The sequence below is a fragment of the Balaenoptera acutorostrata genome, chromosome 5 (genome assembly GCF_949987535.1).
Source record: "Balaenoptera acutorostrata chromosome 5, mBalAcu1.1, whole genome shotgun sequence".
Lineage (NCBI taxonomy): Eukaryota > Metazoa > Chordata > Mammalia > Artiodactyla > Balaenopteridae > Balaenoptera > Balaenoptera acutorostrata.
In genome coordinates this window covers 48,127,360-48,142,013 of record NC_080068.1, presented here as the reverse complement: position 1 = coordinate 48,142,013, position 14,654 = coordinate 48,127,360, and the positions used below count along the sequence as shown (strand labels likewise).

Here is a 14,654-nt window from a genome sequence, read left to right as displayed (position 1 = left end):
CTTCCCACTGGCTATCTATCTTACATTTGGTAGTGTATATATGTCCATGCCACTCTCTCACTTCGTCCCAGCTTACCCTTCCCCCTCCCCATAACACAGTGATTTTCAACCAAGAGCGAGGGCTCTTGTCCTTTCCCCCAAATCCCTCATTCCCATCACCTCTGGGGAACACTTGGCAATGTCTGGTGACATCTGTGGTTGTCATGACTGTCACACTAGGTGCTATTAGCATCTAGTGGGTGGAAGTCAGGGAAGCTGCTAAACATCCTACAATACACAGGGCAACGCCAACAGCAAGGAATTATCTGGCTCAAATGTCAGTAGTGCCAAGGATGAGAAACCTTGTTTTGACATAAGAGTGAGACCAAACCATACTGAGACCTTAGTCTGATAAAGACAGAAGGTACAATACAATTGATCTTCTCATTTCTTTGGTGGGACCTAGAAGAGTAAAAAAGGAATATTACCCCATATCTATTATCCTACATACTCGCCCCACGCATAGAATTAAGTATCTGCAGAAATGTACCACCGTGTTTCCCAGTTTGGGGATGAACAGAATGAATGCACTGACTTCACAGTTAGGAGGAAAATGCGTAGAGGTTGCCAAGGAGAATTTAACCCATGATAATGAGCTAGTCTTAATAAGTCTTATAACCTCCCCCGACTAGTCTCATAGAGTAAAAGGATCATTTCAAAACGTGTCTCTTCTTTGACCATGGAAGAAATATACTACCTTTATTTACTCCTGTTATGCCAAATGTGCTACTGCATACCATTAACAATTTAATGCAACTTTAAACTAGTAACTGCCGTTTATGATATAGTTTTGGTTACTGTGTATGGGGGGGAGGGGAGAGTATTTTTCACATGAGTGATAGGGCTCTGAATTAGGAATGAGACCAATAAGATAATAAAGCTTTTAGCTCACGGGGGAGGAAGATGTTCTCCACCATTAAAGATCTGCAGTATGGGCTTTCCTGGTGGCGCAGTGGTTGAGAATCTGCCTGCCAATGCAGGGGACACGGGTTCGAGCCCTGGTCTGGGAGGATCCCACATGCCGCGGAGCAACTGGGCCTGTGAGCCACAACTACTGAGCCTGCGCATCTGGAGCCTGTGCTCCGCAACAAGAGAGGCCATGATAGTGAGAGGCCCGCGCACTGCAATGAAGAGTGGCCCCCACTTGCCGCGGCTAGGGGAAGCCCTTGAGCAGAAATGAAGACCCAACACAGCCAAAAATTAATAATAATAATAAATAAATAAATAAATAAAATTTATTAAAAAAAAAAAAAAGATCTGCAGTATCTTTTAGGGATGCCTGGCCAAGCATTGTTAAAACTGCTGCTATATTGTAAAGAATCCCTAGGAGTTAAGTGATCTCCTGAATCTCTGGGGAAGGGAGCCTTAGTTCTCTGACCTTCCCGATACCCACCCCGGGCTGAAGCTTTGTTGCTCCTTTGCAGGTTGTCACACTTGCTGACTATGACCATGTGGAAGAGGTTACCAAGGAGGGGGTCAAGAAATCCCCCTCCCCGGGCTACCCGCTGGTCTGTGTCACCCCCTGCGACCCCCATTTCCCCAAGTATGCCATCATGAAGGAGCGCTGCAGTGAGGCTGGCATCAACCAGACGTCCGTGCAGTTCAGCTGGGAAGTGGCCACCCCCACTGATGGCAACGGGGCCCGGTCTCCCTTTGAGACCATCACTGACAACACGCCATTCACCAGTGTCAACCACATGGTAGGTCTGTTTGCGGAGGGAGGGACCTGGCGTTTCTCTCTGTTACTCCAACTCTATCACATTTCTTAAGGTCCCTGCATGGCATTTGGTATAAAATAAACAAATAAGCAGGTACACAGAGTACACACACAATCTTTTTATTCTTACATATAAGGAAAGGTAATATGGTGTAGTAGAAAGAGAACTAGGCTGATACTCAGACAACTGTTTACAACCTTGATTCTGTCTGTTCTTAACTACATGACGTTACAAGTTCACTTAACCTGCTGAGTCTCAGTTTCCTATCTACCAAATACCAAGTCCACTTAATCCACTTGACAAGGTCATTGACACATCAGATATATAAAAATGCTCTGTATTGGGGAGGGTGTGGAGAAAAGGGAACCCTCTTGCACTGTTGGTGGGAATGTAAATTGATACAGCCACTATGGAGAACAATATGGAGGTTCCTTAAAAAACTAAAAATAGAATTACCATATGACCCAGCAATCCCACTACTGGGCATATACCCAGAGAAAACCATAATTTAAAAAGACACATGCACCCCAATGTTCATTGCAGCACTATTTACAATAGCCAGGTCATGGAAGCAACCTAAATGCCCATTGACAGACGAATGGATAAAGAAGATGTGGTACATATATACAATGGAATATTACTCAGCCATAAAAAGGAACAAAATTGGGTCATTTGTAGAGACGTGGATGGATCTAGAGACTGTCATACAGAGTGAAGTAAGTCAGAAAGAGAAAAACAAATATCATATATTAACGCATATATGTGGAACCTAGAAAAATGGTACAGATGAACCGGTTTGCAGGGCAGAAATTGAGACACAGATGTAGAGAACAAATGTATGGACACCAAGGGGGGAAAGCTGCGGAGGGGTGGTGGTGGTGGTGGGATGAATTGGGCGATTGGGATTGACATGTATACACTGATGTGTATAAAATGGATGACTAATAAGAACCTGCTGTATAAATAAATAAATAAAATAAAATTCAAAAATTTTTTAAAAAATTAAAAATAAATAAAAAATAAAAGTGATCTATAAATGAAGTAAGTCAAAGATCCCAGGTAGGTACAATTAAGGATTACTGTTCTTTTCATATCTCGTAAACCATTCAGTAAGGATTAAGGTATAAACTCCTTAAGGACATGGACCGAGGGTTCTCCCACACTTGTACATCCATCCCAAAATAGCCGCCACATTGATGGCACATAGTAGGGACCAGTTATTAAACAAAATGAGAGGATGCTTGTTAAGTGATCAGCATTTTTCAAAGCCCTGTGAGAGGACATGAAAAGAGGTTCCAAATGCAGTTGGCGTCCTCAGCGAGTTAGGAGGCCAGACCCACACGTCTGCCACCATCAGAGAGCAGAGAACAGTGGTGGTTCTCCCGACCTCAGGAAACCGTCCAGTACTCCGACGCTGCTCCTCACACCAATGAAGTTCTTCAGAGGAAGAGCTGTAAGCAGTGGAGAGTCAGGCTCCGCAGACTATCGGGCACATAGTAAGCGTTCAATAATTTTTGGCTGAAATGAGTGCCGTTAATAAGTTTGGAAATCAGAAATTTCTTTCAGACTGAATTTCTCTAGATTTTTCCCTACAAACCCACAGTTTGTTCTCACTTTAAGAAGTGCCTCGTGTGGATGGGGCCCTAGCGGAGGAGAGCTGTTAGATGTACACGGGAGGCTTTGGATAAAGCAGGTCCTTCATGTCCATTGTCTTTGGCACAGCTTAATCAGGAAGGCCAGAATATTCATTCTTTTGCAATATAACCTGGTTTGAATTTAAATTATCTTCTTTATTATTATTAAAAATGTAAATGGCAAGGCAGCGTATTGTTTCATAAGTATCTAATTCTCTGTTCAACAAAACCATGAAGGGGCTTCGTCTGATTTGAGCCAAATATACATTTGTAACAGGTACCAAGTTTATGATTTTACTTCATGCTTCAGTTTTCCTTCTTGCAATGAATTGGTGACTAATACTTTTACCCCTGTTTCCTTTGCTCTATCTTCATTTCTTCAATTATTTATTTAATACCATTGTACTGTATGCATTTTTGTAAGATGCCTCAAATCCCTTCGGAACGAAGTCCATGTATAAATAAATAAATAAAGTGTTGGCAGCTAATTAAAACATTTTAATGGAAAAATCTTCCATTTTTAATTTTTAATGGACTTCAGCAAAAATTGTTTCCATGAATAGAATTTATAAGTTTGTATGATTGCTTTGCGGGAGGTCTATAGCACACAGAACTACTAATTTGTTTTTCTTATTATGTATTTCCCTATCTCTATGCACTCATAACCTATAGAGTTTTGGTGACCTATGTTGCCTCTGCATACATTGGGTTAAGCACTCTTATGGATTCTGTATGTCTGGGAGCATGAGAGAATCTGTAGAAAGACTTTCAAAGGCCAGTAGGTGCACAATATTATGTAACAACCTACATGGGAAAAGAATTTGAAAAAGAATAGATATATGTATATGTATAACTGAATCACTTTGCTGTACACCTGAAACTAACACAACATCGTTAATCAACTATACTCCAATATAAAATAAAAAGTTAAAAAAAAAATAAAGTTATTATTTTTTAAAAAAGGCCAGTAGGTGTCAGAGGCCAAGTTCTCAACTTCAAGTCTGCATGTTATTGTAACCCTTGCAACGTGTGTAGTAATTAAGTGGGAGGTGAGGGAGGGAATAGAATTAGGGAGGAAAGAAAACTAAGAACTCCTAGAAAAGAAGTATCTTTCCTCTGTATCCTGATACCAGGCCCTCAGCGAAAGTGACTTGGAGGCAACAAGTCTTGCTGGAAGTGCTGAAAACCAGTTAAGTGGTTCTTATGCTGAACCTAATGTATAAAGAGAACAACTGTCACAGGGAACTAGTCATCTCTGGGCTCTTGCTCCACATCTGTCAACTTGCTAGTTACCTAACTTACCACCTTAGGCTCTACGTACACACTGCTCTGTCCCTGGTGCCTGGCTCCTGGTAGAAAGTCAATACTTACGTGGTAAGTGAACGGATGGATGGCTAGATCAATGGATAGACAGATAGATAAATGGACAGATGGAGGGATGGATGGGGGATGGTGTGGACTAAGAATGCCGCCTGCCATGTCAGTAAACAAAGGATGTTGCAGCCATCCGCCACTACAGCCGATGGTGCACCCTGAGGAGACTCGGGATGAGAAAACACAGGATACTGGCCCCAGAGAGCTGAGGTGCATATCAAAGGAATGATTTCAGTGAGCCTAAACTCTTGCATCTTCCCATACATAGGAAAGTGCTCAATTCCTTAACTTGAGGTATCTGGTTTTCTTTACTTAAGAGTAATCTTTTGGTGTTTGGACTACCTGGTCTTTTGTTGCAAAAACTCCTCTATATTCTGGCTCCCCCCACCCCCCTTGCCCCTTAGGAGCAGGTCTCTCAGAATTATCTGAGATGCTGTGTCTCAGGCTTAAGTCCTCAGTTTTGCCTGCCAAATAAAACATAACTCTCAACTTATAGGCTGTGCTTTTTTTTTTCAGTCGACAATTGTCTTCACAGATTACCTTGTACCAGGAATTGGTGTGGCATATCATCCAGAAGGTACAGCGTGAGAAGCTGTTGAAGTAGTGTACACGTCTGAGGTGCTTTATTCTTCCTGGTAGGTCCTGGACAGCATTTACTTCAGCCGGAGGTTCCACGTACGTTGTGTGGCCAAGGCTGTGGACAAGGTGGGCCACGTGGGGACCCCCTTAAGGAGCAACATTGTTACCATCGGAACAGACAGTGCGATCTGCCACACCCCAGTGGTGGCTGGGACAGCCCGAGGTTTCCAGGCTCAGTCCTTCATCGCGAACTTGAAATACCTGGACGTCAAACACAAGGAGCACCCCAACAGGTCAGGCAGGTGGTGCCTTCCGCGAGGCGATGGCAGAGAGAGTCTCCAGCTGTGCTTTCTGTGTTTTCTGGGTGGGACAGATCAATGAGTGATGCTTCTGCAAAATAAGAATAGTGGTGATGAGTGCTTCAGAAAACGTTTATATTCTTTGAAGGCCCCCTAAGATCTGGCCCCTTGCTATCTTCCTAGCCTCATTTCCCTCACCTTGTCATTTTCACCTGCCAGGCCACTCAGAGGGCATCACGTGTAACTCCCCAGGGCTTCAGACTCTCTTAGGTGGCATGCCTCCGACGTGTGGTTACTCCTGGCTCCAACTCTCCCTCGCTCCCTTCCACTCAGCGTCGTTAAATCCCATTGTCCCACTATATCTAACCCATGGCATCTCTTCTAGGAACTTTTCCATCATTTCCCCCAATTTAATTTGGAAGCTCCTCCTTCCAGCTTTTCTGGTACCCATGTCTGCCTCTCTCAGAGCATTATCATTATTCATTCTCTCCTTGTCATCCCAGGAGATGATGATGGCAGGGAACATGACTGTTTATTTTGCATCCCCTCTGCCTAGAACAGTGCTTCTTGGCAGCTAAGAGGCACTCACTAAGTGTCCAGTGAGCAAATGCGTAATAACACTGTGTAAATTGTAAGTCAACGGACAGATGTGCTTTTATTTTTTCCCTGTGCCACTATGATTTTGTTGGAAAATGGATGCTTTCATTTTTGCATGCAAAAAAAGAATTTGTGTATGTTATACATATTCATTAAACCTCATAGTATTTATGCGTGTGCCTTTATGAGCAACTGAGTTCAGAGAAAGGGGTTCATTTGCATGAGAAAAAGATTTGAACATGGAGCCAAGAATATGCAAATCCTTCTTTTTTTCTAACAGAATGAAATTTATTTTTGTTAAAAAGCAGTAACAGAATTGCCCAGGGTTACTACTGACCCCTTCCTAGCAAAAGAGCCATCCTGTTCATGTTCTGAGGTTCTGATTCCTCTTTAAAACATGAGTCTTTTTTCTGGAAGGCAAGCTGTAAAAACTCAAAACGCACCCTCAATAAACATGCTGAAAATTTAAACTTGTGCAGTGAAAAAAATGGCAGCCCCTAAGTACAGTTCTGTTGTGTTGCAGTCTTAACCAATATTTATTAAGCTCATATTTTATTTAGAATTGTGTACTACAGGCTCTGGGGAAACAAGAGAAGGGAAGGAAATGGTCCTTTGCCCTCATAGTGGAGAGGCAATATAAACAAGAGTCTGAAAGCACACAAGAAATAGCAGCCAATATAAATAAGTTACAGATTTCCTGGTACAGAGGCACCTAAATGCGGAAGGATGTAGATCAAGGCAGAGCTTACTGCAGATTGATGCCAGTGACGCCTGGTGGCCTTGTTGGACTGCAGGGAGAGAGGGGAGGGAAGGCTCTTTAAGTTGGGGAGAGACCGTATGAATAGTGGTTTATTACTATTTGTAGGCTTTTTTCCTGGGTATGGATGCTGGCCTTAGTGTTTAAGAGCTCAGTGATGTTTTTTTGGCACAAATACTTTAAAAAAAATATGCTGCGACCGCAACCTCCACAGACACTCGCGGTGACAGAGAAGGGCAGCAGTACCTGTGTCAGTCACTAGGCTTTAGCTCATGAGGAAACAAAGCTTCCACTTAAAGCAGAAGAAAGCTGTAAAGTCACTTGTGGTTGTGATGTTATCTTTTCTTGCACACACACACACACACACAAAATCTATGATTCTTGATTGCTATCAGTCCTGAGTCTGGAGGATCTCCTGGGGGCTGGAGAGAGGAGAATAACCCTACATGCACATCATACCCTCATGTGCAGAGAGAAATCCTACATGGAAAGCTTCAGAAAAGAAAAATTGGTAAATTCATTGATGAAGACAAATTGAGTTATGAGAAAGAAATGTACCATATTAACTGCTTATAGCGGGCACCTAAACACTGATTTCTACCCTGTTTTTTCCCTTAGAATCCACATTTCAGTGCAGATCCCACACCAGGATGGAATGCTGCCCCTTATCTCCACCATGCCGTTGCACAACTTGCATTTTCTACTGTCTGAGTCCATCTACAGACACCAGCACGTCTGCTCCAATCTCGTCACCACCCGTGACCTGAGAGGCATCTCAGGTAAGGGAAGAGTCCCCTGCTGGTTTGCCCAGCCCAGCCCAGTGCAGTGACCCTTAGGGATATGGCTAAGTGCACTCTGCTTTTCATGTTTTCTGGTCCTCAAAATCTGCATGGTTAGTGGATTTCCTCCTCAGCAAGCAACCAAACACAGGCAGCTCGGACAGTGGAGTGAACAGGAAAAAACAAGGAGCGTGGAATGAAACCGACAGGTTGACCGTCCCTATTCCACTCCTTATACAACTGAACAAAAATAGCTGGACAGCTGTAAGCCAATTGCTTTCTTACCTATAACATGAGGGTAACAACTGCTACCAATCAAGGTGGGGATTAAGTGCGGCTACGTTTTTAAAGCACCCGTCTTGGTAAATTTTAGCTCCTTCCTTCTCCCGTGTTTGGATCTGTGCTCTAAAATCCCATCATCTCAGCATTTTAGAAAGCTCACATGCAGATGTTAGATGTTATAGGATGGTTCTCCGGGAGCGGGGGCTGAGGTGGAGCTTGGGGTGTGAGATGTTTATTTAGGGACCCACATCTCCTAAAGGGAAGGAGAGGCTGGGCAGAGCGAGAAGTCAGCCTGAAGGGCAGCTGATGAAACGCCTCTTCAGGGAGCTCTGGAGAGAGCCCATCCATCAAGCTTGTCCTGGGACAGCCCCAGTGGACAGACCTCTCTACCCCACCTCTCTCAGTCCTTGAACGCAGACTGCTCAAGCAAGAGTGTGACCTCGGGCTCTGCAGCTGATGCAGACCTGAGGGAGCTGACAGCTGCAGTAGCACATCTCCGTGTTCAGCAGGGCAGACGTTTTATTTTACAAAGAATCCCGTCCACTTCCATTCACCTTAGCAAGTGCACACTAAATGTGCATTTCCTCCCTTCGCGCCTGATGAATCATTTCACAGTGTTTCGGAAGATAGAAAAGCATTCATGTGCTCTTCCATATTCATTAAGCGTCACTTAGGGTAGTGATGGTCTTTATACAGTAGAAACTAGTGGAGTGTAAATGATTTGTAAATCACTGAGCTACAGATGAAAGTTTAATTGGTCCACCTATGCAAGCTAGTGAAAGAAACATACCATGTTTATAGGCTGAAAGTTTGCACCTCTTCCTACTTAAACACAATTAAATTCAACACATGTTAATTGAGACCGTAGTCCTTGTGGGGCAGAGGGCCGGGTGCTGGTGTCAAACATTCTAAGAAATCCATCAGCTCTTTCAGAATACTATAGTTGCTTTGAGTACTATACAAATTTTAACCCTAATATTCTAAAATTGTATCTGTATTCAGCTCTCCCGCTGCATAAAGATCTTCGTTAATTTAGAACGGTTCAGTTGCTTGGCAGCCTTTGATCCAATGATTTTTGCCTGTAGCAGGGGAGGTTTTGTCAAGCATAATTAGCGAGCTATTTACTCATTAACACAAAATTAAGACTTTTTTCTCCAAGAGTTCAGAAACCATAAGAGGCAGGGGAGGTAGTCAGATGTTTGTTTGCTGGCTCTCCATAAAAGCTATTTTTTTAAAATTGGTCTTAAAAAATAACAATTCATCATTAAATAAATTGATCTTAAATACCGTGCTTTCAAAAATAAATAATGATAATAATTCATCAACAAATTCTCTGTATAGTAAATCCGTTTCTTCAAGAACTGATTGTGAAGCACCGAACCAGACTGGCCAGGTGTGAGAGGCAGAGCTTCAGGGTATTTTCTTTTCCTAGACATACCAGGGCCACCGAGCTCTGGCTTCTTCATTTTTGGTCTCATCTGTTCACCTTTTCTTCCCTGGTTCCTGCAGCCTCTTCCAGGAGTCGGTGAACCCAATCACTCTGTTTAGCACATGACAGCAGGCAGATTACAAACTCCCCTCGCATTCCCACTAACCTTGTGTTGGGAGCCCTGAGCTGCTCTACTAATCGTCTCAGATGGAGGGAAAGCTCTCTCTTGTCCCAAGGATGTTTCTGCTCTCCCTACCCAGCTCCTGGGCAAAGCGCAAGTCCACAGACTGAGTTACTGCTCCTTGCTCCTCCCTCCCCTGCAGAGGCAGGGTTCCTGGACGACAGGGTCCACGACAGCACGGCCCTGGGCCCTGGCTACGACCGCCCCTTCCAGTTTGATGCCAGCGTGCGGGAGCCCAAGACCATCCTGCTCTACAAACACCTGAACCTGAAGAGCTGTGTCTGGACATTTGATGCCTATTACGACATGACGGAGCTAATTGACGTCTGTGGGGGGTCCGTAACTGCCGACTTCCAGGTGGGTGCCCTGGGGGTCTGTCTGAAGGCTGCGTGCATCTGGGTGTCATGAGAAACTTTGTTCATTCCTGAAGCCCTTCAGCTGGCACGTTGCATCCTGTCACCCCCAGAACTGCACCGACCAAGGGAGTCTTCTCTATAAGTCCCTCAAGAGAGCCCTTAGCAGTATCGTGGCCAGAGTGAGCCCCCCATAGTCCTCTAAATCTATGAATTGGAAAATTAATGTGGAAAATGTTTAAATTAAGATGAAGAAAATTAACTATCTGGCACAGTCATTTATATAAAGATCGAATAGTTTTACTTCTCTAGGTATATATGTTTTTTCCTCTGGGTATATTTTGGAAAGCCAAAAAGATTTACCTTTGATGGGAAAGTTATTACTAAGTCGTTGTGTTCTCCCCACATGGGGAAATGAGTCCAAATGACAGGTGCAGTGCCTGTCTTTCCGCAGACAAGTAGAGCACTGTTGTCTCAAGCATGGAGAGGTAAACTGTTGAAAACACCTTGCTTTCATACCTATTCCAAACCTATGCCTAACTGGCAACCCTTGTGAAAATAGACACTTTTAAAATGTTTAATAGTCGTTAAATATCAGTAACCAAAAAAAAAAAAAAAAATGTTATAGCAAGAAGTCATAGTCATAGGAGGGCCGTTATATCAAAGGGACAAGGCTAATGTGTCCTCACGGGAAAAGTGGTTCTACCCAATTTTGAGTAGTTATCTCAATGAACTAAAAATCAGATGTTTGTTCTTCACTTCAAATCAGGTTTAACCACACTGTAAGAAGGTAACCCGTAGAGGGACTTAGAGTAATCATTTTACAGAAGTTTCTTCGGTTAAAATTTATTTTGATTCCTTGAGATGCCTCTCATTTTGGTTAACTCTCATTTTGTTTATACTAGCGCCCTCTACTGAACAGAATTTTAAGGCATTCTTAGGTTCTCTTTCTGTTTCTGCAATTGCATAACCTACCTTCACTTTCAAAAATGCAAAGCTAAATGATTGTTTCCTCCTCTGGCCCCTCAAAAATTAGTGTTCTCTGTTCTCCATGACTTTAATTACAGTTCTGGATATTTTTATTCAGCGTATGCTTAAAAGTCACAAAGACAAGGAATTTTTATCATATATGTCCTACTTCTTAAACCAGTACAGAAAGAATATATACACAGAAGTACTTCACTGTTGTCTGTTTCTTTAACAGTAGTTGAAACAGGTGGTATATGGTAGAAAGAATATAGAACTTAGAACCAAGCCCTAGTTCATATTTCTTTATCAAATATCAGCAGAGTTGGATGAGACATAACCTCTCTGAACTCATGTGAAATTGTCTCAATCTCAAATGAGAAGGCATTTAGCAGTGTCTGGCACAAGATAGTTGTGCAGTATATATAATGGCTGTTTTTTTCTTTTTAAGGATTAGTAAGTAATGTGAATTTAAAGGAGAATAAACAGAAACAGAGGAAAAATTAATTTTGCGAGTCAGCTAGAAAATTTATGGAGTTTATAATATCAACAATGGTGAGATTGGGGCAAGCATATTTAGTAACACCTGTATATTAAGGGGACAGGACATGGTGTGAAACCCAGATAAAATCTGGAAATTTTTTAAAGAAGACAGAGTAAGGCATTTCACAAAAGATTTTTAAGTGAATATGGAATTACTGGAGTCTTTAGAGAAATTTGGAATCCAGCTGAGAACTTTGAATACGAAAGAATACTTTGGAAAAATAAAGTTTTGATGTTCTAAATATTGATAAAGCGTTTGGCTCTTTCCATTAACTATCCATGGAAACACTTTACATGGGTAAAGTATTTTCAAACAAAAAATGTGTGTAAGTTCCATAGTGTATTATAGCATTTGGCCAATGACAAAATAAAATTGTTTTAAACTAAGCTTTTTGGTTATAAAAGAAATATATATTTATGGAGGAAAATATAGAACACATTTAAAAGCGAATAAACCAACTCCACTACTCATATACACATATACACCGTTATCTTCTTAATGAAAGCTTCTGCCCATATTTTGTTATCTTTCAATTGAGTTTTTGTTAATTGCATAGTAAAATGAAAATTACAGAGCCAAATTAATAGCAGTAACAGGAACCCCTTTAGAAAAAGTTTCCCTTGGAAGTGTGATGTGCTGCCTTTTCAAAATTATTTCAACACAACATTGAATGGGGTGGGAAATTATCCAAGTAGGCGAAGGTCTGAGCTGTCTGTTGGTAAGTTTCATAGGTATGCTATCCAAATCCCACGACCTTCTTTCCTTTTGGAGGAGGCATAAGTACTCACTAAAACATCCAAGTCAGCCTCACGTTCATCCAAGGATCCAGGCTTGGGCATCTTCCCATTTAGGGTTGCTTCATGCTCTCCCACAGCTCTCTGGAAACTACGGTCAGCCAGGGACTGTGTGCTGACAGTAGATCCCAGATCGGCCCAGGTCCTTTGTGAGTAACTGTGATGCCTTAAAAATCTCAGCCAAGGCTTCCAGCAAATGAACAGTGGAGGCAAAGCTTCTCACACTTCACAGGTGTTTTTGTTTAAGTGTCACCTCCTCAGAAAAGCCCTCCCAGATTATCCTATCTGAAGAAGCACTGGCCACTTCCCATACCTTTATTTACTTTATCTTTTAATTTATGTGTCTCGCTTACTAGGCTGTAGCTTCCATTAGGGCAGTGATTTTGGTTTTTTTCCACTGTTGAGGACCCAGTTCCTGGCCTGGTGCCTGGCACAATCATGCACACTTGATTAATACTGAACAAGTGACTGAGAGAATGAAGATTGAACCAAGATGTGATGTTCATATGCCTTTTCATCCCGGAGAGAAATAACCCTCTCTGTGTGCGCACTGCTTGCTTGGCAGGTGAGAGACTCTGCTCAGTCGTTCCTGACGGTGCATGTGCCCCTGTACGTGTCCTACATCTACGTGACAGCCCCCAGGGGCTGGGCCTCCTTGGAGCACCACACCGAGATGGAGTTTTCCTTCTTCTATGACACTGTTCTCTGGAGAACAGGTATACCCACTGACATCTTAACGAGTCTTACCTTATGCTCAAGCAAGATTAAAAGAAAAAAAAAAAAAGTAGTGACTTTTAACAGTGGCTGCATTCCTCATCCTGTTATCCTATATGCAGTCAAAGGAGAGCCAGGTAAAGTCTAAAAAGTATATAGATCTGTGGTACCTGAAAAAGAATGATGTTGATATATGTTGATGCTGGAAGGCCTCCAGCATCACGATACATTCAGTCCAGAGAGCGAGGGGCCCAGAGTAGAGGGCGGCAAGTGACAGATACGTCCTATACTGCCCGTTAGGGGGTTCGCACGAGCGTGTGTTCTTTGGAATAGAGTCATGTTCATTTTCTCCTAGGTAAAAATGGTGTCATTCATGTTGTTTAAGGAGCAAAGCGTCTTGAAATCAGATGCACGGACATGGGAAAATATATCAAGAATAACCTGGGTCATTTTATTCATTTGGCATCGAGTTTGCTCTTTTGTTGCATTGTTAAAAGTAGGGATTTTAACCCTACTTTTACTTCAAAGACTGCAATGCTGAATTTTTAAAATGACCTTCCCCTCAGGCTTGTCTCTGTTATGGCTCTCTTTGAGAGGAGCCCTCACCCCGCCAGGGCCTGGCTTGGTGACAACCCTTCAGCTAGGAACTCACACCTCTCTTGTGAGACCCACCTTCTCCCACTGCTGCCCCATGAATGTCCCCTAAAACTCCATGAGTCTCTCCTCCACTCACTCCAATCACTGAGTTGATTTTTGCTTTTTCCCCATTTTCAGTGTCCTATACTTCAAACACAACCCCAAGCTCATTTCCCCTTATTTTATTGCTCCCATTCTTCCTCTCTCCCTCCCTGGTGGTGATTTACTTGATCTGAGGAAGAGTTACTTGATCTGAGATTTCTTTAGATAGGGTTTCACTTCTAGTAATGGAAAATACAGTCCTTCCTTCTGTTAATGGTTTAAGCTCAAATCATTTATTTGCTTTATGTTTCTCATAGGAAAAAAACTTAGGGAATTTTCACACTCTGGGTCAGATAATTCCTTGAGCTTGGGGTTTTTTTAATTTTATTTTTTCCCTTCCTTTGGTTACCCTTTAGTTTTTGGTCGTATTGAACTCAATGGGTATCGTGATTGCAATTGCCCATATTAAAGCCACAGTTGACTCATGTTATGCCATGTATAGCTGGCCTTCTACAAGCTAACCTTTAATTTTCCATTGCTTTCAATATGAAATGTAGCCACCAGGACACTGGCTATGGTTCTGTTAAGTACTGAAAGGTGTCCTGGTGAGGGAAAGAAAATACAGTATGAAGCAGTTGTGCTGTAACCACGTCCTGGTGCAAAGTTAATAGTAAGAAGTTTTAGGGACCATTTTTTTCTGAGCTCTGGGCTGGGACCCTGCATCTGGGCTAAGTGGCATCTTCAGGTATAAAGAGACTATGTCAAGAGAATAGAATTGTAAGGAAAGAACCAAGTAGAATGAACTGTCTTACAATGTTAACTGGCACATGTCTCTAAATACTCCATGTTCACACAAATATGTAAATTTGTCCTAAGTTACATTCAAGTAAGCGTGCAGCTCTACTTAGAAGTGTCACTGGGATAAGTCGCATGTAGG

At 42.4% G+C, this 14,654-nt stretch overlaps 1 protein-coding gene across 7 annotated transcripts in view; it reads left to right on the top strand.

Moving 5' to 3' along the window:
- Window positions 1-14,654, top strand: part of FRAS1 (Fraser extracellular matrix complex subunit 1) — a 457,113-nt gene that overhangs the window by 421,625 nt on the left and 20,834 nt on the right. For all 7 annotated transcript variants that reach the window (XM_057546917.1, XM_057546920.1, XM_057546919.1 and 4 more), the window contains 5 exons: window positions 1,464-1,739; window positions 5,405-5,637; window positions 7,616-7,776; window positions 9,811-10,025; window positions 12,891-13,041. In XM_057546917.1, coding sequence (XP_057402900.1) covers window positions 1,464-1,739; window positions 5,405-5,637; window positions 7,616-7,776; window positions 9,811-10,025; window positions 12,891-13,041 — 1,036 coding nt within the window. The remainder of the gene's footprint in view (window positions 1-1,463; window positions 1,740-5,404; window positions 5,638-7,615; window positions 7,777-9,810; window positions 10,026-12,890; window positions 13,042-14,654) is intronic.